Source organism: Phyllopteryx taeniolatus, chromosome 12, assembly GCF_024500385.1.
Source record: "Phyllopteryx taeniolatus isolate TA_2022b chromosome 12, UOR_Ptae_1.2, whole genome shotgun sequence".
Classification (NCBI taxonomy): domain Eukaryota; kingdom Metazoa; phylum Chordata; class Actinopteri; order Syngnathiformes; family Syngnathidae; genus Phyllopteryx; species Phyllopteryx taeniolatus.
Window position 1 is genome coordinate 14,705,260 of NC_084513.1, and position 23,797 is coordinate 14,729,056.

The window sequence follows — 23,797 nt, forward strand, 5'->3', positions numbered from 1 at the left end:
TTATGGACCCTATTTTCCTCCATAGTTTAGGTTAATTTCTGAATTGCTGCAATGAACCACTCAAGCAGGCCTATGTGCAATTTATTTTGTTGGTTAAAGAAGGAGTTTGGCGTTTTTAAACTGCTCGCAAGATTTAAATGTAGCATCACTTCATTAGGCAAATCTCTGACAACAGCCAGGCCGCCCCTCACTGACGTGAATGAGCGTGATTCTCAAACATTCCCAATGGCATGCGAATCTGAAAGTGTGTAGTTGTGACAGTCACAGAGACATTGTCCAGCTTCAACAAAATAGTAAGTTGCGCGAGCAATGCTAAGCTAGCATTAGCACCGTTAACAAGCCAACATTAGCCACCCCTTGCGCTGCTTCTTTTTGCTAGTCTTATGCCCAGTTGTTAGCAAAGAAGGGATGGGCATTATTTTTGTTTTTTGTAATGTATAAATAATGCTTTGTTTTTATTGTGTTAGCCTTTCCCACTTGAGGCTCTAGACTGTAGTGGGCCTGCAGGGGATTTGTGTCTTTTAACTCCAGCACATGAGTAACAACAATGCACCTCTTACTTACTCTCTTTCTCTCATTCTTCTTGGTTTGCGCCTTAAAATGGCCGCACTGTACATCACACAAAAACTGGCTGTCAAAGTAGTATAATACGTTATCTTTATCCTTGTAATTGTAATTTAAGGTGGCGTAAAACTGCATTATGTAATTAGAGGTTGCAAAATTACTTGCACTCTGCCCTTTTGTAAAGATACTTAAAAAAAATATTCTGGTAAATGTACATGTACAACACCTTTACTTAAATAGAGAAGAAAAAAAGTTGGCTAGTATTGTCTCAGCCTTTCATACCATCCAAAAACATGTTCTCATAGCTTTGCTGTTGTTATGAATTGACTAAAAAAATAAATAAATGCTAGATTAGCTAATAATAACAACAGGAATAATACACGATCCTATTTAATAAGCCATAGATGGGGAATATCTTGTTTCGCCAAATCTGTGGCATGTTTATGCTAAATGTTTCCCAAGGTGTCAATGAATCAATCAAGATCGCAATTGCAGTCGACTTTACATTTATTTTTCATCTTTTTCACTTTGTTTCATCATCTGCAGTGGTTGAAAAGGTTGAAGAGGTTCCGCCGCCTCTGAGTACAGATATCTATTTTCAGATGTAGGGAGTAAAAAGTAAAACGTTGTCAGAAAAAAACAACAACCCTCAAATTAAAATAAACACCGCAAATGAATCAGAACAAGACAGCTTTGTTTAAAGACAATGTTGCATTCAGTGACAATGAGTGGAAATAGTACGTTTGGTCACTTTGTAAGTGCGGTTTAGAATTCTCTGAGCTTTAATGAAGGCACCACGAGCCAGCTACCAAGTGGATGTCTGGATGCAACGAAGGCTTCAAGTCAGTTGTCAGCAGCTCTCGTCGTCGGTACAAACCGACCGCTGGATGTCCCCAAACCTGTCAAATGTCGCTTTAGTCGTTTGGAAAAAGGTCGGCAGCATGGAAACTCCCCACATCTGCGGCGTTTGTGTGGACATATGAGCTCCAATAAGCGACGTAAGTCATCCCTTTTTTCCCCCAAAAAATTGAGTATGAAGCGACTTGTTCCCCTTCAGACGTGATTGACGTAATGACTTTTCGCTGCTCTTGTTGAAAGTTAACAGCGATAAATACAGCCTGTCGTGTATTTACAAAAAAAAAAAAAATATATATTTTTTTTAAAAGTGCATGAAAAACAAAACACCCTAATGAAACTTTAAATATTGGTGGAACATGGAGAGTATTTTAAATTTAGAACACTTTGTTGTGTTTAATTGACTTGGCTCACTATTGACTAGAGTCAAACGAGCATGTGTTTCTTCTTGTAGATGGACCGTATGTGCATAAAGCCTAAATGCAGAGCGCAGAGGTGGAGTTTCAGATGAGATCAACAGAAGGTGGAGATTTCCAGAAGATGTGGCTGGACCTCTCTTCACTTTCCCCTTTGGAAGCACCCGTTAGCCCTTTGTGGTCGCCAATTGCATTCGGAGGCCAGCGCTCACTCCAGGGCTCCAATGAATTGATAGATGCTCCCCGGATGTCCTCCATCTTACCAGGTGTACCAGACATCGCCATAGTCTCTGACTATAATAGTCAAGGGGCTTGTCACTTGAATGCATCTGCGTGTGTGCCAGATGGAGTTGATCACTCCTCCCTTATCATAGTTTCTCCTCCCGATTCCCAAGTGAAGGCAGATCAAAGTAGCCCTGCTCTTGGTTCGGGGCAGGGAATTTGGAAAATTGTGCTAGAGAATGCGGTGAAAGAGTCGCAGTCCAGACATGCAGCACTAAACATCCGAGCACGGAGGCTGAAGAGGAGTGCGCAGACCCTGCTGGCAGAGATCACCTCACTGCACTGCAGCCAGCATTTGGAAGGGCTGAGAAAACTTTGTGTTTTAGACTCCAAAGACCCTGGAAAGCTTGCCTCACGGGCACTGCTCAGACACCTACAGCAGGATCTGGACTCGGAGGCCACGGCCAGCAGTAGCTCTGACGAAGCGCAAGATGAGGTCAGGTCCCACAGAGGAGCCAAGACGATGTGAGTATCAACCAAGTGGAATTTATTCAAAAAGATTATGCCTTGGTCATTCAAGTTAAGAGTTTTATTGTTAACTTATTTTTACATTGTTAAAAGGTTACCTAAACATTACCTGAACACATAATAACAGTTTCATAATTGTAACAGTTTGTCCTTAAAACAGATCATTCCATTATTTACTATGTGCAAAATTGAATTGAAATCCTTTCAAATAGTAGCCAGCATCCTGGAACTGATTGTTTTATTGACCTTGGAGGTTCCACTGTATATTTAGGTGCTGGCTTTCATGTTCGTTAGTTTTTTATTACATTGCACTCCAACAAGGTCTATACTTTACTGAATTTTCATCGGCCACTACACAGGATTACAGCATCTCCTCCAAGCTTCAGAGAGTGTGACACATTCTAGCCATAGCTCTGCTTCTCCCCTTTTAGGATAAACTATTACACATAATTGTACAGAACAGAAAATAAAATGGCAATGTCACAACTCAGCAGCCATAAAGTGCTTTTATGTCGCAGTTCTCTTCCTAGTAAAAAAAAACATTTTTTTTTTTTTGCACTTGCTACAGATGAAAAATGTGTCTATAGTCAAACTCTACAATGTTATGGCTAACAGTGTGGCTAATCTCTACATTTAAAAAGGGACTGGGGAACTTGGGACATACAACATTCTTTTTCTGCAGGGACCTAAATCAATGAAACATTATCCTCAAAGAAAAGGCTAATAGTCCCAAACTCAACCCTGCATTGATTTATCAAAGAGTTCGTCATCATTTCAGCCCCAAGTCGATGTCTCAAAAGTATTTATTGTCAAAATGGCTGTCTATTGTCATACTAGAGCGGCACCAACTACCGGAGACAAATTCCTTGTGTGTTTTTGACATACTTGGCAAATAAAGAGGATTCAGATTCTGATTCTGAAAGCACTCGTCTGGTGGTTTTGTATACCAAAGAGGCAAAGGAACGACATCCTTTGTAGAATCAAGGCTTAACTTGCTTGTTGCTTGGCTTAGCGGTCCTTGTCTGGTGTCAGTTTGAAGTGGACGAGACCCTGCTTGGCTTTGCCAAGGTCCAATATCACTACCATGGCAACTGTGGCCCCACTAAAGCTAAACAAAGACACACACACACACACACACACACACACTCACGCACACACACATGCACGGGAAAAATAAACGTTAATGCCATGGAAATGTGGGCATGCAGGACACATGCAGTGTAAACCGTGTTTTATTTGGTGTCCTATTGTAGCCTTTGTTACATCTCGTGTGCTGTTATTCTTTGTAACATGCTACGAGGTAGTGTACATTAACCTATGTTTGCAGTGCGGCAGTTTATTTACATCATTTAACCTATTGTGTATTCAAAGCGATTCTTTTTTTTGGGGGGGGGGTGCTCGATACAGGTGTTAAATAAAAGTTAATCTTTAGCATTGGCCTTAGAGCTTCTGTGATTTCTATGCAATGACTAGAACAGAATGACCACTTATTAACATGTTTAACTATTTACTGCTTAGTCTTGTATTTTGTAGTAGAGATTTTTTTCTTAAATGAAGAGAAATGTTAGTAGGCTACTACCTAGATAGCATCCTCAATTTGCTTTGCTAAGATTAAGATGAACAGATCTCTGTTCATTTTGTGGAATTTCAAAACATTTTGGTATATTCTTTTTATGGCATAGTTTAGCTTCTCGCTAAAGAAAATAAGGTGCTACTAAAGTTTATTTTTACTGGGCTTCAACTCAACCTGTGTTGTTTAAATCCCTTTAAATAAAAAAGATCTCTGTTCCATCAAGTTGAATTTCTTATAAGGGGAGTACAAAACATGCTTGTCATTTAAATGCAATTGTCATCTTGTGAAAAGAAAACTAACTCATATTTTGTTTTGTTATGTGTCTGCCTGGACTGCAGCTGCAGCAGCTGTGAACACAAGTGGTTGGAAGAGAGAGCAGAGATTGGAAGCAGATGGATTTGGTTGCAGCTACGTCTGGCTGACCTTGAAGGAAAGCTCGAACAACTTGGGGAACTCCACAAAAACATTCGCTCCAATAAGGTGAGTTTGTACTTGTCACAATGCAATGCAACAGTGGATACAATGCACACAGTGTGTGTGTGTGTGTGTGACAAAGATTGGCGTGGTGCTTGCTGAGTCCCAACCACCCACGGACAGGCAGATCCAGCAAACCCTCTTAAAGGAAATGGCAGGTCTTTCCTGCTCAACCTTAGACGCTGACATGGAACCATGCAGCCCCAATCGTCTTCTTTACAACATTGAACGACAGGTAAGTATGTATACTTAACTGTCTGCACAAATTGCACGTACCATATTGTGCGTCCTTTACTGAGCTCAGTAATTCATGTTTATGCATGTTCACTTCTCTATTTATGTGCAAATATCCATGAGTTTACGACAACCAGCCCACATTTGACCTTGAATGTATAAAGACTCTCTTTACAAGCACTTCCCATGCTGCTGTTAATTTAAACCTTGCCAGAAAGTCGTGAAGAGTGGAAATTGGGTGGAAAGGTAACATTAAAAAAAACAACTCAATTCACCATGTTATCTTGCTTTAAAGTATAAACATTTTTTTTTGGGGGAGAAATAATTATACTTGTGAAATATCACACATATGCATCTTTACTCCTGAGAGAAGAAATGAGGAACATTTTTTCTTCCTGTAAAGACTATAAAGGGGACCTAAACCCAAGATGTAAACAATTTATGTTATATTCTAAATGTGCATATCTTCTTTATCAGGTGCTGTTTACTTACGCTAAATATATGAAATATTTATTCTAAAAAATAAGTTCAAAACATCAAGAAAGATCATACAGTTAGTAAATATTCAGCAACGGCAAGCTTCGTGTTTTCATTACACATAATAAAGCTACATAATAAACCATGATCAAAATGTCATCATCTACTCTACATGGACTGTACTAACTGACTGAGTTGTGAGCCGATCTGGATTTCTTTTTACGGATCGCTTTCTCCTCAAGAATTTGATCTACAACGCTGTTACTGTTCGCTGCTGTTCCTCTGACAGCCACTGCATGATTTCCATCTCGGCCATGGTGTACACGATAGAATGATAAAATTCATCACTCTCAAAATGTGTCAGCCGACATAGTTCAATAGTGCACAGTATTCGCGGGCCAGGCGGTATTTGTGCTTCCACACCACATCTAGTCTAGAGATGAGGATTTTGCTGAACACGACGGCCCCCATCATAGTACTGTGTTTTAGCTAGTGCTGGTACATATAATGTATTTTTGCCCCCCCCAAAAAAATGGCAAAGAAAGAAGCTTATTTGGATTTGAAAGCCCGTTGTGCTTTTACACTTGGAGGACTGCAATAGCTTTTCACTCCAATAAGAGCTGTGTGTGCACAAACAGTAAATGTCAGCAATGTGTTCCCTCAAGCTACATCTCACTCTGATGTGCAGTAAAATAACTGATATAAAAACAGAAATCAACCGAAAGGAGCTGAGACAAACATAACATTAAACCTGCCTCGATACACATGGGCACAATGTGGCCTTGTAAAGTAAGGTAGTAAGAGTCAAACTATATATAATAGAAGTGTAATTATCACTCTTTTCACTGCTACCATCTCCTGAGGGAAAATATCCAGTGAGTATGTGCTATAATATTTTATTTCACCCTATAACCATGTATAAATAGAGAAGCCCCAACCCCCCCCCAAAAAAAACATCAAGTGAATGTGTTTAAAGTTTCAATATCGATTGCTGTCCAACAAAACTCAACCATCAGTTTTTAGCCACATATAAAGAAAATCATTCCCTTTTTCACTGCGTAAGTGTATGAACCACTATATTATCAACTACTTTGTAGCAGTAGCGTGCAAAGTTGTGTTGCTGCCCGGCGCCAAATAGGCTCTGGTGATGGCCCTTGAAAACCAATCGTCGTAGAGAGACTCCCTGCCGCCCGTTGCATGCCACTGCTGTTAACAATCTCCAGTTTTGAATCCCGCTTAAAACATTTCTGTTATTAGGATAAAAGTAAGAACAATGAAAAAATAAAAAACTGTTTGTCATTGGACGTCTACTTATACAGTGTGCATCGTTTACACATTATTATTCAAAGCTGAGATTTGTGTTTTAGATGTTTCTTGGGATTGATGCCTTCATTGCAGAGTGCTCAGCTCAGCCAGATCGTCAACACTCTGATGCTTCCTCTCGGCTTCTCAGCACCTTCAAAACAACAGGTGTGGAATAGTGGGAGAGACATCTCCAGGTACAGTATAGAGGGCACAACAACACAATAATGTATTCCACGCTCTCTGCAACTTGGGGTCAATTCTGATAATTTCCTCTATTTCCTCCATGCTGCCTTTTGAACATTCAATGTGACTGGGAAGATGAAAGTCAAATGCAAAATAAAAAGCCATGCTGTTTTTTTTAATGCAGGTGACACAGGCTTGATCTGTCCTGGGGTGCTTCTGTGTGAATAAGATCTAAGGGCCAATACCTTGATGATCCTTCTTTTCTTGTATGCGTGAGTATTAAAATCATATAGTCACTCATTTCTCGTCTAATCCTGCAGTGGGGCCAGAGGAGACGTTTTTATGCCATGGGGATCCAACAGAAGACTGAGGAAGCTCTATAAGTCCGATGTGTCGTGTGTATGTGCTCGGACCAGACCCCTGGTCACCCACCGAAAGCCCAAATTGTTCTTTTTCGATTCCTACAATGCTAGTCCACGAGTAAGTAACATTGCTACAATATTAGATATCTTTCCCGTGTCTTGTCTGACAGCAGCCTTCACAGCATGTAGACTGGATGAATGTTGTTCAAATTCATGTGGTTTCAAACAGATCTCCAATGTCTCATGCGATGTGTATATTCAGTGGTACACTGGACACTTGAAGTCCACCTGCTTTGTTGGATAGGATTCATTACAGTAATGCATTTACAAAATTAGTTTTGACTGATTTTTAAATGTAACTTTTAGACTAAAGTAGAGAGCCTACTATTTTACACCGTAGGTAATTGTTTTCTTCTTTCAATTACTCTTTCCTTGCAGGACTTGCTGAAGTCCACTGCTCCTCTCTTGTGTTCTTGTCATTCTTCTTGTGATCCCGTGGTCCAGTGCTCTGACCCTGACTGCAGCAGCAGCAGCAGGACATTCACCTCACTCAGAACTCCGTCTGTGTTACCACCATCATGTGGTAGGAGCAACATCATCTTAGCACAGATTTTGGTTACCCTTTAGAGCTGCAAGAAAGACCATGTGTCAGTCAAAATGGAGCATTATTGATAAATCACACAAGGGGAGAGGTAGTTGGTAGCTAAGTTAATTAGTTAGATTGATGACGGAAACATTAAATACTCAATTTACTCTTGGGCCAAAGGATAACTCACTAAAATTTGGTACAGAACCACATAGAGGAGTGGATTGGATAATAAAAAAAATAAATAAATTTTGGCCGAAATATTGTGTTTGTATTTGGGCTAAGTGGGGAAATCTGGGAGCGCTCTAGTAAAAACACACAAAAAACATTCACATTCTGTCCTTCTGGTACTTCAACCAACAGGATGGGAGTTTATCACACGCTTTTTCAAATGAATCAGATGGGCGAGTCAAAGACTGTTCAGTGACACTCTAGTTATCTCTGTGTAATGTAGACATAATTTTTGCTACTGCTCTTGATGTACTGGATCGCATTAGATCGTGCAGATGTATATAATGTGACAAGTATGATTTGCTAAATGTAGTAAGAATTTGAAAGCTAAATCTAAATTTATACAGTACTTAATTGCAAATGAATTTCAAACTTTTACAACATGAAAGCTGTTTTTATCGGATTTTATTGCTGTATGCTGCATTGAAATGGTGGGAATAAATATGTCTTGCACTGTATCTCACTAGAAAGTCCACAGAGGAGTCTGGGGAGAGAGCGATGGTTCCAAAAACATTTAGTCATTGATGTCCGACCACCGAGTCCATCTCACTATAACAGATGCAGGCCCACACTATACAACAGTAAGTTCTCCCTCAGACCAATTTTAATAACATGCCTGCTTTTTTGTTTTTCTGGTTGCTCCATTTCACAATGACACTTTGTCATGCTCCACAGTGTGTCCACTTTAACAGCGGAACACATCACATTTGACATTTAGTACTTACTCAACCAAAGATGACTAAAATTAAAATCACGTTTTAACAAACGGCACTCAATCACATTGTGATCTTAAAATAACAACCGCTAGAATTCACAATGTTTGTTAAAAATGGCTATGTATGACAGGAAGTCGTATTTTTATGAGCATGGAGTTTCACCACTATGCCTGCTTGTTATTGTACATCTTAGTTGCCTCGAGGTTTGTTGAAGCTCCCGCTGTGTCCGTATGAAGCATCCAACTGTGCACTAGATGGAAATTGAATAATTTAGTATTTCAATAGTGTCAGTTTGTGTCTTTGCATGTTAGTCTTGGCTCATGATTTGGTGATCATTTTATATTGCATTTGCTTAGCCTGGCACCTTTAGTGAGTGACAAAAAAAACCAACAACTTAGTTTTCTATTCCAAGTGGAGCAAAGACTTTTAATTAATTGTGGAAACAAGACACAAGTGCGGAGACACCAAGAAAACAATGTGGAAATTGATCAAAACTTTATACACCCTCCACACTATTGATTTTGTGTCCGGTTTAATGACCCCTCTGTCAGTAACACGAAGACAATCTGTCAGGAGAGCATCAGACAGAATATTCCTCTGCATAATGGCTGCAAAATTAATTAGAGCAGCAATAGGTCATATTGCATATTAAACAGGATGGGAACTAGGCAAGGTTTGTGACGGGACAACTAAATTGGTATTGAACAGTCTGTATGTTTGCCATACACTGTGGCCATCCATCATAAACAACCATCTTGCACCAGTTGAATATAAAAGGATCCCTCAGAAACAATTAATGGTTTAATCAGTGTAATTTGAGCTCTAGTCTTGCATCATGTTAGCATTTTAAACATCATATCCACAGGCATAAAAACTGTAGATTAAAGTGTTGAGACACACCTCTTGATTCATATTAATTCAGACAGGAATTAATCTTAATTATCGTTCCACCATACCGGTAACTTTAAATTTGAAATTAGTCTTTTGATATCTGGTATCTTAAAGATATTGGATAATGTTTTTATTAGTGTGTTCAAGCAGCATATTCTTTTAATACTTCTCTCATCATCAGCCTAGATGAACAATGTCTGATGAACGTTGACTCACAGACAAGTTGTCATTAGACTGATTTTAATGGTGTATCTCCAGAATTTAATCCGAGCATTTGATATATTGTCAGTTTTTTCTTTTGAGATATTACAGTATATTAATCTCTGTTTTGTGTCCATGTACTGTATAAGAGCACGAGGTTTTGATGACCAAGACTTCCAGAGACATGCCAGATATATTCCACTAAATAGAGTCATTGCCTGGGCCTTTATGAGAGTAGATGAAATTGCTATGATGAGAATAGCTAACAGAGAAGCAATTTCCTGCTCAGTAATAAATTGAATGGTTAAAAAAAGTTTAAGTGCACATCAACTAAAGCATAAAATTCCAAAGCAGGAAGTGAATTGTAAGCTGCAGGAAAGAAAATACATTTCTGTTGCGTGTATTGATTCAGCTCCTGTCTGTCTTCGAGGCCACAGACACATGCGCCAAGCTGGGCCTGGCATGCATCTGTCATCAATTAAGTTGGCTGATTCCACACCGCATCAACGCAGAAGAAGCAATCAGCAAAAGAGAAAGACAAAACACACTTTCATAAAAGGTGTGTGTAAAAGTAAGTTCTAGTTGTTTAAATGAAAACTTTGCAGTTTCAAGCGAGGCACAGCTCTTAGAAATGCAGGGAGCAACTTGTAACAAATGAAATTAAATAACATCAACTTCTCATCCCTTCTCTCTGTCACTCAAACTCTTTCTACTGTGGCTGTCACATTGATTTTGCTTGCTGCAGAATGTGGACATAAGTATTAGGACATGTTGGATACAAGCAATGGAGTTGCTTCCCTTTGTAGCCCTCCAACATTGGAAGCACAGCCCTGTCAAAAAAATTCAGAAAAAAAGGTTTCAAGGGATATTAAGGTGTCTTGCCCAAAAAGCTGATTGAATAATTATTAAAAAGTGGCCTTCATAATATTTGTCCGTAATGAAATGCTGAAATGTTCCATCAGTAAGTTATTGGTTATTTGAATTAATTAATCCATCCTAATATTCTATTTGTTGTAATCAGATGAGATGTCTGAAGCCTATCATCTGTTGGACCCAGAGGAAATTTTTGATGAGAGCTTCAAAAAGGTTTCTTGCAAGACAGCCTCACTCACTCACAAGCATGCATGCTTAAACACACACACACGCACACACACACACACACACACAAACGAACATTGCTGTGTGACTAACCAAGCCTGTAACCCTCGCTTCCTATGTCAAAGTCTCCAAATAGTGTTATTTGCTTCAGACTAATTAAAGTAAATGCATTGAATGAATGTTTGCCTATTGTATGTAAAAACAGTGTACTCACTGTTGTGAAAGACTTACTACATATCACCTTTCCACATAGGGCTTCGTATGTCAACACAGCAACAGGAAGGTCAACATGCCAGTGAGCAAAGTGGAGAAGATGCTGTCCAAGCATATTCTCACGCCAAGGTATCGGACAACACACACTGGGTCAACCGTAATGGTCCACCTGATGCGTCAGTAGAAATCAGTCACAAACTGGGATTGCCGTGAGTGTTGTTAGTTGTTTGGTGATTTTAATTACTGCATGTTTTAATCACTTTTAATCACTCACACGAGTAGAAGGGGTTTCTCTTATACCTCAAACGTGAAATATTTTAACTTTCATGTTTTTCATGACAAATCAGATATGTAATTGCTCTGTAATGAAGATAAATGCTCATTTCTCCCCTCCCGTCATTTGTAATAGTTGGCACGTTGTTGACATCCAGTGTCTAGTTAAGGAGACTGAGAGAGACACCGAGGAGGGGCAGGTAGAGTCTCATGCTTTGGATATGAGATCTTTATTTTCCTTTGTGAAGAAACTATCGTCATCATTCCTCTTGTTTGTGTGTGTTTTCCCAGGTGGAAGTCCTCACTGATGCGGTCTTTGCTCAGAGACACTTGGCTTTAGAGCTAAAGGAGAAATTATACTCAAAACCCTGTGGAAGGAGAACATGCCGCAGACATCCTACAAGGTGTCTTTGTGCATTTCACATTTGTTAACAGAGTTTAGACACTATGAGGACAAAAACATTGGCACACCCCTAGAGACAAACATCCTATATTGGTGGGGTTGTCATGTGCTATTTTTTTTTAAATTTGCAAATAAAAAAGCACGCCAGACATTGACAGTAAGGGAGACGTAGTCTACTGTACCTACATTAAGTGGTTCGTGCATCACCATTCCAATGTTCTCAAAAATGTTATTTGTTGGTTATAGTGGAAGACAATAAATGAAGAAAAAAAATAATACAAGTGTCATAAAATGTGACACTTATTATTATTTTTTTTACCTGTTCTCATGTGGTGTCACGTCCACCTCTTATGAAAGTGCAATGTTGAGTGGTTTTATGTCGGACTCTCATGTCTGTTTTTTCCCCTCCTCTCATTTCAGACCTGGCAGCAGATCGCGAGGCAGTGTCGGTGTGGCGTGCAAATCACGATTGGAGAGCTCCGTGGAGTGGAGTCATTCACAGTTGAAGCCTGATGAACAGCTAAGCTTAGAGCAGAGGCTGGTAAGGTCAAACTCCACACAGCTGAAACCACCCCAAAAATAACAATGTCATGCTGGATTACACACGTTGCATGTTGAGTCTTACACTGGAGAGTAGGATTTTTTTCTGTTTTAAACTTGGTTGGCAAAAGTCACATTTTGTTCTCCTAATCAAGATGTAGCAAATATAACTCAATTATATTAGTGTCTTCTTTATTAAGTGAAGTATGATTGTGGCATATTATATGCAACCCAGATATGAAGTCACTTTATCTGGAAGTTCATTAAGATATAACTTAGTTGAAACCAAATACATTACAACAGATAGGGTTAAAAATGCACCGCCCCTCTGCCAACGTCTAAATTAAACAGTGTGTCAAACATATTTAAGTGCTATATCGCTGACACATTATTATTATTTTTCATCTTTAATGGGTAATAAACCAGGAATAAACTCAAATCTGACATGCCAAGGATACTTTCGTTTCTTGTTTGTTAGTTAGCAGGATTAAACACAAACTATTTCTATTTGGAGAAGGTTGGAGGCCTGTAAGTAGAGAAATACAAAAATACAGAAATTAAAAAAAAAAAGAAATTTTTACGAGAAAAAAATTGTAACATGATGGGAATAAAGTCAGATTTTAACAAAGTTGTTATGCTGTGAGAAAAACAATTTGTAAATATTATGAGACAATTATGAGAACAAATTGTAATTTTAACAAGTCAATGTCAGATTGCACACAAACAGTCTAGGACTAGTTCCTCTCGAGTGCTGCCATACTCTATATTCACCAGTTAGATGATTGAATAAAAGCATTTACACAATCACAACAAATTGTTCATATTGTTGAGCTGTTTGTGAAACATTTTAATGCTGTTATACATTTATGCTTGAAATATTACAACTTTATTCTCGTAAAATGACCTTTCCTCTTTATGTTATGATTTTCTTTGAATATTGCGACTTTTATCTCATACAATCATGATTTAATGTCAAATTGCCAGTATTGTTATAATTCTCTGGTTTATTCTCATGGTAGTATTTTTGGTTCTTTTCAGTGTGGCTCAAATACTCCTTCATAGATTGTAGGACTGATTACATTAGGTGTAAGATTATTTTTTTTCAATATGTATTTTTAATCTTAATGATTGCATTCTGGTCCACGAAAGTGGTGTCATTGAATATACAATATGGTGCTGATCTAAATAAGGGTTGCTTGCCCTTGGTGGAACTCCTCTGTCATTACAGTCCATAAGATAATATACATTTATGACAAAATAGACAAAGTAACATTCTTCAACTCTTTTTTTCCCATTTTCTTGATAAAGCTATATATGTTTGAAACACAAGATATCAGTTACAAGATCCAGAAGGATCCTTGAGAACCCACATCTCTGATTGCACTACTTCACTTTGATTGAAGTAGGAGTATGTAAGCTATTTTCACGTTTTGAGCCTGTGTTATTGTGCACACACAACCCGATTTAAGTGCAGCATTGGATTTATTAAAAAATATACATGAAGAATGCACAAAATAAACCTCTCAACCTCTTATGTTCATATGAGCATATCACTTGATGTCATTATGAATTCTCATGTAGCTTACCACTTTTGATTGTTCTGTCCTCTGGGCACTCAGCCACACTGGGAGCTGAGGACTTTTCCGTTAGACAAGAATGAAGAAAAAGCCCTGCTGGATGACAATGTGGAGACACTGCGCCCTCTAGCAGACAACACGTGTGCATAGAACTGAGAGCAGCTGAGCAAGAGGTGCCTCACCACTTGCATATAAGCATGTAATCCACATTTGTTAATGTTTAAAAGGGAGTCGTGTGGCAACAGTGTTGTCAATCCCGCCTTAGAATTTTTTTGGGCTAATTTTTTTTCTGTACTTGAATATCCGGTATTGAGGACATTTTCTGCCTTGTGTCAATTCTTTTTTTTCTCATCATTTTGTCAAAAAAATAATGTAAGTGATTATATCATCATATATCACATATTTTAATTCCTTATCCACTCAACAAACACAGTCTGGTTTTTTTTCTGCTCCATTTTACGCTTTCTATATTTGTTCATAACTGTCACAAAATCATAAATAATTCTCTTTGAGATGTAGAGTAACCCTTAAACTAAACATGTCACTTGTCATTATGTCTTGGACTGTGCCATTGGAATGATGTGATCCTCTGCTAATTTATTGCTTTAATACTTGTGTGTTGTGTAACATTCTAAACAACTTTACATTTTTTAATATATATTTTTTTAATGTTATACTCCAATGCAGAAGCAGGTAGCGATGTATACGGACAAATAGATACATACCAGCACTACTACTTATACATTGTAGTATCAGGCTTATTTATTGTGGTGATTGTCCTGTATTATTTATTTTCACTTCTGGATGTAAAACATTTGCATCATGTGTGAGGAGAAGCGGCTCAGAAAATGGATTGATGGATGGACTTTGTGACATACACATTTATGTAGCTATTACTTAATTCAGATAAGTCTTTATATTCCATGCCATTGTGCAGGTTGATGTCATTGTGAACCAAAAGTAATTTCTAAACATAAACTTTTTGTAAAGTATTGTGTTATGTAGGCATGTATAACTCTGTTGCTAAGTGGTTGGGGGCTGCACCAAACTACAACCACAACATGTTAATAACATACAGTACTGTATTGTTGAATTTATATCTCTGACAATGTCACTCAACCTTACATTAAAAAAAAAAAACATTCTAAGAAACAAAGAAAACTACTGTCGACTACATTTACTACACCGACAGCATGCTGTTTGTAGTAGTTTCTTTCAGTTTTAAAGACACTCAGCAATTTGGACACAGAGTTCAACACTTTGAAATGAGCTCCAGTTATTATTTTATTCTTTTGAAATATGTATGCTACTTCAGCCAAGTCCTTAATGGGATGGCACTAACCTAAGTTAATTGTGGCAGGACAAACGAATGTCAAGTCATTTCAGCGATACGGATGATTAACATATATGGAGGTCAGTGGTGTCAAGGTGCTGTGCTTCTCACCTCCAAATTGTAATCTCCTTCACCGCTACCAGGGGAGCCAAAAGGCAGATGGTAGACAAGATCACCCTTCTCATCTATACTTTTTGTGTCCCGCAAGTAAAATTCAAGATAGTTCTGCTTTTTATGTTCCACGTATAATTTTGTCTTGAACCTGACACATTCTGGTCTCCAATGTAAGTATGACTGAACTATCACTGTTCAATTGATTTATTTCATCTTAAATCAGGCAAGTAGAGATGCTTTGTTGTGCTTGAATGGTGTGAGGGAATCCTGTATTTCCCAGTCTATGCCTATTTGATCTATTTCGTCTGCATATGTAAGTGGAACCCAAATACCTGTAAATGACAATGAAAAATGTCCTATATGGGCCTCGTGCAATAAGCAACTAACAAGGTTTTGGAGTTTTTACCAATAGTTTCCTCCACCACACCCAAAATAAATGGGTCTATAAGTTTTCACATTTTATGAAAAATATGTGGCATTTCATCTCCTGTTGACTTACTGTGTTTTTGAAAACGCACTGCATATGTACTTAATTTAAAAGCAGGTATCCACGAGCTAAAGATACCTCTTCAATAAATTCCAAAATATCTAACATCACTACCGCAATTGCATCAAGCAGGAAACTTCAAATAAGGCTAATGTCTCTTTTGTTATTTGTAATTACCGTATTATTATATTTTCCCTTGTAACTCATGGTATTGTGTTGAAATAACCTAAGCTGTCTGTTTGCCTAGTTCTTTAAATAGGGCGGCCGCTTATTGTTTTTTTTTTTTTTTTTTTTTTTAGGCAATAGCGTTAAGGACAGAATAAAGCATTAAGAAACTAATCAATTATCAGAAAATAAAACAAATTATATTACAATAAATATTACATAGAAAACGATAGACGATACCAAACATCATTTTAAGACAATGATAAACATGAATAAAATGCTAATTTAAATGAATCTCTGAAAAATATCTAATCGTTCTTGATCATTTGTTTTTCTTTTTAGTTTTAAGTTAAAAATACAACCGGACAAATATTACAAATACTGAACTATATAATTTAAAAAAAAATTAAAAATATTTTGTCAAAATCAGATTACATATTTAATATACTGTGAACTATGAATAATTAAAGATGTGTAAAACCTCCATTTGTTTTGACATGATATCCTTTTCAAACATTTTAGAGAGGTACATTTGAAACTAGATTTTTTAAAATAAATAACACGAACACTAATTGCACAGTCAGACAAATGTATACGCCTCTTGCTTTAGGTGGAGCGGTACCTAATACCGTAATGAGCCGAAAAGGGCTGAAGTGTCGGGGCGTGTCTAAGGCAGTCATTACGGTACGTGCAGCCTGCGGTGCCTGTGTTGTCTGACTGAGCCGGTGTTGCATTGGAGAACGCTGCGCCGAACAGGTAAAAACAATTACGCCTATTTTTGTCTCTCTTAAACCGAATATGTAAAATTGGACTCAAAAAGAAAGTTAAATGGGTGCTTGTAACCTTAGAGCAGACTGTTCGTCCACAGGAGAGCTGGTTCTGGTTCTTGCTAGTTCGGGCTGTCTCGTTTCCCCTTTTAATCAAAATTGTTGCCTGATTTAAATCCGAGTTGTATGAACACATCTCATAGGAAGGTGAGCTGTCATGGCTGACTTCAGTGCGAAGCTCATTTGGGTTTAATCACGCGTGTGCGATTCGTAATGAATGATTTGGAGAGAGAGATAATCTATGCATTGGACCTCATTAAACCTAAAAGAGACACTGCGGGAACTTATGATATCTTGAAAACATTTATCATTAAAATAAGCCCCCTTATCTATAAATATTCAGTACACAGTGGCATCTGATGGGGGACCTGCTGAGTCCTTTTGTGGTTGGCCACACAAAAGACCCCCCCCCCCCCCCAAAAAAAAAAAAAGAATTTATCTGATTTAATGCACATGGTTTTATGTTATTTAAAATCAAATGTGCCAGCTCCATTCAAGATTCCTCTAAATAGATCTTGCATGGTAATGGCATGCAGTTTATAGCTCTCCTACAATTGGTGCAGCATATAGTCACGTCTCATTTCCATAAAGGGACTGACTATTGATTTCTCTGTTTGTGTCCGCTGGACTGCAGTGAATGGAGACACTGTTAATGCCTGATGCCTTCACAATGATGTTGCGATGTAATGAGTCATTGGGAGGCAGGAGGGTGGGCTCCGCCTTTTTGTTTGGGACCGGGCCTATGTGTCTGGAGGACAAAGCTGACCACCTCTATTCGCTTTTCCTTTTTACGTGATAAAATATAAAGCGCACCATCAGATTGGAGTGTTTTGCAGATGTGACAAATGGCCATTAGGTGTGACACGTCTTGGAGACTGAGCATTTCGTGTGACGCACAAGATTACATAAAAATTGTGTGAGGCCTGTTCCCTATTGTGTCATGTACTTTATGTTCTATACAACACCCTTCTGGCGCCATCTGAGACTCCCTTTACGATATTTGTAGGATACTTTCCAAAAAAACAGTTTTTTTCCCCCCTCTCCTCTGTGCACCAACAAGCTTTCAGACAAGCGTAAAAAGTATAAATGTCAAGGTAATGCCTGGGTGGTGAAACCTGTACCTATGAATCACCGCCTGTGTCGTGGGTGCTCGGATGTTGTAGGAGGTGGACTGTCAATCAGCCAGTGGAGACGATGAAGCACAGGTGCGCTTCTGTTATAATGCAGCGTCGTCTTTATCTTGACATAAAATAAACTTGTCTCACGGCGTACCTAATGAGGCAGATGACTTTGTGTTGAACCGTGAACCCACAGGGGATACTTCCAGATAGTTCCACCCACAACAGGTGAAAATTTGTGATATCCAGACACTACACAGTGCCGTGAAAAAGAATTACCTGGCCCTGTGTGAAAAAGTAACTACCCATCTTGTTAAATCATGAATTAATTGTGGCCAATCACAGTTTTTGGTTAATTTTCACTGATCACACCCAGGACTCATTACCTCCAGACCTGTTCCATCAAGAAATCACTTAAACAGAATCTGTCCTGACAAAATCAAGTCAGAAAAAAGATCTAAAAATGCTGCAACAAAATTACACAATGCAAAGAAATTCCAAAACAGTTGAGAAATAAAGTAATTGACATCTATCAGTCTGGAAACGGTTACGAAAGCCATTTCTAAAGCTTTAGTATTCTAACGACCCATAGGGAGAGCCATTGTCCTTACATGGAGAAAATATGGAACAGTAGTGAACCTTCCCAAAGATTACCCCAAGTGAAGAGCAATTACTTATCCAGGAGGCCACAAAGGAACTCAGGACAACTTCTAAAGAACTGCAGGCCTCCCTTGCCTCAGCTCATGACACAACAATAAGAGACTGGGAAAAAAATGGCATCCATGGCAGAGTTCCAAGGCAAAAACCACTGCTGACCAAAAAGAATGTAAAGGCTCGTCTTACTTTAACAAAAAAACATCTGACTGATTCTCAAAAACTCTTGGGAGAATAATATATGAACTGACGAGATGAAAGTTGAGCTTTTTGGAAGGTGTGTGTCTCATTACATCTGGCGTAAATGTAGCACAGCATTTCAGAAAAAGAACATCATACCAACAGTCAAACATGGTGGTGGAAGTGTGATGATCTGGGGATGCTTCGCAATTTCAGGACCTGGATGACTTGCTGTGATTGATGGAACCATGAATGCTGCTCTTTAACAGCAAATCTTGAAGGAGAATTTTCAGCCATCAGTTTTTTACCTCAAGCTGAAGAGCACTTGGGTTCTGCAGCAGGATAAAAATCCAAAACACACCAGTAAGTCAACTTCTCAATGGCTTTAAAAAATCAAAACAAAGGTTTTCTAGTGGCCTGATCAAAGTCCGGACTTGAATCCGATTGAAATGCAGTGGCATGACCTTCAAAAGGCCGTTCCTGCTCGAAACACTCCAGTGTTGCTGAATTAATACAATTCTGCAAGAAAGAGTGGACCAAAATATCTCCAGAGATGTGATAGACTCATTGCCAGTTATAGAAAATGCTTGATATCAGTTGTTGCTGCTGAGGATGTCCCAACCAGTTATTAGGTTTAGGGGGACATTGCATTTTCACACAGGGCCAGGTAACTGAATAGTATATTTCTCTTAATAAAGGAAATCACCATCTAAAAAGAGCATTTTAAGTTTTTTGATGATTGTAAACAAAGTGGGGAAACTATGCAAAAATCTAAAAGTTTGAGAAGTGGGGCAGTACTTTTTCATGGCACTGTATAAGTTTAATTTTTTTTTTTGACCCTTCTCATATGCTTTGAATACACTTAAACCTAATTAAAACAACAAATTGCATGCATAAATGTATAGAAAATACTGTATGTATTGTCGTGTTTGTAGATGGATGTACCTTTAAGAACCTGGGTCTAGTGGGGTGGTGTGTGATGTTGGCGTGTGAGTGTCTTGGTGTGAGCTGTGATAGACAGCAGCTTCTCCATGAGTGTGAGCTGAGTGTGCGTTCAATAAATGGCTGAAAAGTGCATTGGCGATTGTAGCTCTCCTTTCCAACATGCAAGGACATTACAGTAAGTAAATACAGTGTTACCTCACTATTCATGGGGAATAGTTGTGAATGTTGCGAATAGTGAAAATCTGTAAGTGACACCCCCCCCCCCCCCCCCCCCGCCTCCCCACCAAAAGGTTCATTATTGCCTATAAATGCCAAAAGATGGTGGAAAAGCACTACATTTGTCTAAATGAAGCTCATCAACTTACTTCAACATAGTTCCTTGGCACCAAGATGGCGCCAGAACAATACTTTTATTGGTTTGGCCTAAGCACAGACTCTACACTTTAATTGTAAGAGAGGAAAAATGCTCCAATTAGGCTCGATATTGATGTGAAGTATAACAGTCACTGTTTTGAAAGCAATTGTCACCATTTGACAACTATCGGAGGCCGGTGCTGGGAAGCCCCATCAGCTGTGTGAACGTGCACTTCAGATATGGGAATGTTCTGCTTTGTTGGGCTCTGTCTGAAAAGCTCAAGTGAATAAATGCTCTGTCATGCCTCTGATGTGACACTTTTCCACAAAGGCAATGTGAAAGGGGCTAGTTATTCCAACGTATATGTTAATATATCCTGTTATGTAGTTGTAAATTTCTCTATATACTTGTCCACGTAGCATTCACACAAGTGCTTAAGTGAACCAAACCGTACCAGAGTTGGCTTACATGAGACCAAGTCAGAGGGAAGTCAAAATGCACAACCTGTTCTCAAAAATTTAATGCTTTTAAAATAAACGGCTTAAACAAATTGGGACCGTGACATATGACCAATAAGAGAGGCTGGTATAGGTGGATGGTGTTTTTGTCTCAATTTTGAGTTTATTTACAGACTTATACATGTTCTCTGCTGCAGTTAAACAGACGTTTTTGACAAAATGGCACCGGTGGACACTCGGGCTTGATAGTTCGGGAAAAAAAAGGTCAACCCTCACACCCCAATTGGATAACTCTTGCCTGTCCTAATTGACTTTGTGACACGTGTAACTACATTGCTGTGATTCTAACTAGATAAGTGATTGAGATGATTATTCTATTGATGGGAAGCTGTGACAAGCCCACTTTCTATAGCGGTGTGAATCGCAGAATGACTCTTAATATAACCCAATTCCAATGAAGTTGGGACGTTGTGTTAAACATAAATAAAAACAGAATACAATGATTTGCAAATCCTGTTCAACCTATATTTAATTGAATACACTACAAAGACAAGATATTTAATGTTCAAACTGATAAACTTTATTGTTTTAGCAAATAATCATTAACTTAGAATTTTTTGGCTGCAACACGTTCCAAAAAAGCTGGGACAGGTGGCAAAAAAGACTGAGAAAGTTGAGGAATGCTTATCAAACACCTGTTTGGAACATCCCACAGGTGAACAGGCTAATTGGGAACAGGTGGGTGCCATGATTGGGTATAAAAGGAGCTTCCCTGAATTGCTCAGTCATTCACAAGCAAAGATGGGCCGAGGTTCACCTCTTTGTGAACAAGTGCGTGAGAAAATAGTCGAACAGTTTAAGGACAATGTTCCTCAACGTACAATTGCAAGTAATTTAGGGATTTCATCATCGATAGTCCATAATATCATCAAAAGGTTCAGAGAATCTGGAGAAATCACTGCATGTAAGCAGCAAGGCCAAAAACCAACATTGAATGCCCGTGACCTTCGATCCCTCAGGCGGCACTGCATCAAAAACCGACATCAATGTGTAAAGGATATCACCACATGGGCTCAGGAACACTTCAGAAAACCAATGTCAGTAAATACAGTTTGACGCTACATCCGTAAATGCAACTTGAAACTCTACTATGCAAAGCAAAAGCCATTTATCAACAACACCCAGAAACGCCGCCGGCTTCTCTGGGCCCGAGCTCATCTAAGATGGACTGATGCAAAGTGGGAAAGGGTTCTGTGGTCTGACGAGTCCACATTTCAAATTGTTTTTGGAAATTGTGGACATCATGTCCTCCGGGCCAAAGAGCAAAAGAACCATACGGACTGTTATGGACGCAAAGTTCAATAGCCAGCATCTGTGATGGTATGGGGCTGTGTTAGTGCCAATGGCATGGGTAACTTACACATCTGTGAAGGCACCATTAATGCTGAAAGGTACATACAGGTTTTGGAGAAACATGCTGCCATCCGAGCCATGTCTTTTTCATGGACGCCCCTGCTTATTTCAGCAAGACAATGCCAAACAACATTCTGCACGTGTTACAACAGCGTGGCTTCGTAGTAAAAGATTGCGGGTACTAGACTGGCCTGCCTGCCGTCCAGACCTGTCTCCCATTGAAAATGTGTGGCGCATTATGAAGCGTAAAATACGACGACGGAGACCCCAGACTGTTGAACAGCTGAAGCTGTACATCAAGCAAGAATGGGAAAGAATTCCACCTACAAAGCTTCAACAATTAGTGTCCTCAGTTCCCAAACGTTTATTGAATGTTGTTAAAAGAAAAGGTGATGTAAAACAGTGGTAAACATGACCCTGTCCCAGCTTTTTTGGAACGTGTTGCAGCCATAAAATTCTAAGTTAATGATTATGTGCTAAAAACAATAAAATGTATCAGTTTGAACATTAAATATCTTGTCTTTGTAGTGTATTCAATTAAATATAGGTCGAACATGATTTGCAAATCATTGTATTCTGTTTAACACAACGCCCCAACTTCATTGGAATTGGGGTTGTACAATATGATTATATAATGGAAAATAGTGGAAAAGTTTTTTTGGATGCTTTTTTTTTGGGGGGGGGGGGGGGGGGGATTTGTAGCTTTGAGCTCAGCTTGATCCAGCTAGATGTCAGACTTTCTCCATTTAGCATATTATCTCCAATCCACTGGTTTTAACTGTTGGTTGATGAAGAAAAGAAAAAATAATATTCCCCTGATATCATGGCAGTATGGCTCAGATAAAGTTGCAGAAAAGCTATTGAATGCTTTCTGTTAGTTTGTTTCACTGACTCAGTACTTTCCTTTCATGGCAACACACGCCATTATCATTGTGTGACTGAGGCAACATTATAAAAGCTCTCACTAGCTTGAAGGTAGAAAGGTACTTTTGATGCAGCCCATTTAGATACGTTACTCAGCAGAAGCTTTACTCATACACAGTGACATATCGACGATAAGAGAGCTTGTTTGTCAGCACTGTTGGAAGATGTACTTTAAACTTTAAAAACTGTCACATTCTCTCAGTGCTTACATACTGTAGGTTTTCTTTTCTAAATGTCGTTGTTGGTAAACAGATGAGAAAATTATACAGTTTTACACTATCAGTTTCAGTGGTCTTGTGTCAACAGCCCCGTTAAGTTTTCTTTTTGAATGTGACAGTAGCATACAGGAAAGCAAAAACAGTCAATGCATGATCAATTGAAGAGCCAATAAAATGAACTCTAATTGTTCCTAGTAAGATATTTTGTACAATTCTCTGCTTTCAGCTTCATTAAACTGCCTCCAGTCAATCGCAGTGGAAAGATTGTTTGTACATACTGTAGTTAATTTTTGTAAATTTGGACAGCTCTAAAACATTACTTCTTCACTTCAACCTCAACATGCAGACTACCACAGCTACGTGAAAGAGTTTCTACAGAACCTGATTCCTTGCTCCCTACAAGACAGTGCGAAGAGAAAAACATATGTGTAGGCTGCATCATGAAAACTGAGTCATTGTGCACCTAACAATATTGCCACTCTGTTCCTCTGTGTATGCTTCTGTGTGGATATCAGTGGCTTAATTCTGTTAAAAGACAAAAATCACATTGAGTATTTTATCTTATTTCTTCAGTCTTCCGAACAGCTCTGCCGAAGAGACATTCTGTCAATAAAGTGATAGTAGTGCCTAGCCTTACCTACTTTTTTCCAACCTCTTGTCAAAAAAAGATTCTGATTTTAATAA

At 38.7% G+C, this 23,797-nt stretch overlaps 2 protein-coding genes across 13 annotated transcripts in view; both read left to right on the forward strand.

The window, feature by feature from the left end:
* The first annotated feature begins 1,358 nt into the window (after positions 1-1,358).
* On the forward strand, positions 1,359-15,819 carry kansl1l (KAT8 regulatory NSL complex subunit 1-like). 4 transcript variants are annotated; one of them, XM_061792974.1, is made up of 15 exons: positions 1,368-1,562; positions 1,874-2,582; positions 4,497-4,638; positions 4,715-4,867; positions 6,742-6,842; positions 7,152-7,311; positions 7,632-7,776; positions 8,478-8,591; positions 10,231-10,377; positions 10,840-10,904; positions 11,170-11,258; positions 11,539-11,602; positions 11,694-11,806; positions 12,226-12,346; positions 13,965-15,819. In XM_061792974.1, the coding sequence occupies exons 2-15, from the start codon at positions 1,900-1,902 to the stop codon at positions 14,070-14,072; spliced, it is 2,205 nt and encodes a 734-aa protein (XP_061648958.1). In that variant the 5' UTR covers positions 1,368-1,562; positions 1,874-1,899; the 3' UTR covers positions 14,073-15,819. The 4 variants fall into 4 exon arrangements, 3 of the variants coding, with proteins under 3 accessions (XP_061648958.1, XP_061648959.1, XP_061648956.1); XM_061792975.1 differs by having other exon boundaries at positions 10,249-10,389; XM_061792972.1 differs by having other exon boundaries at positions 1,369-1,562; positions 10,231-10,389; positions 13,965-15,815.
* An 873-nt stretch (positions 15,820-16,692) lies between these two features.
* Positions 16,693-23,797, forward strand: part of map2 (microtubule-associated protein 2) — a 63,980-nt gene continuing 56,875 nt past the window's right edge. For 7 of the 9 annotated variants that reach the window (XM_061792216.1, XM_061792218.1, XM_061792221.1 and 4 more), the window contains exon 1: positions 16,694-16,777. The gene's annotated coding sequence lies outside the window, so the exon portion shown is untranslated. Of the gene's footprint in view, positions 16,778-23,797 lie in introns of all 9 variants that reach the window. The other 2 variants (XM_061792225.1, XM_061792217.1) reach the window with 2 other exon arrangements.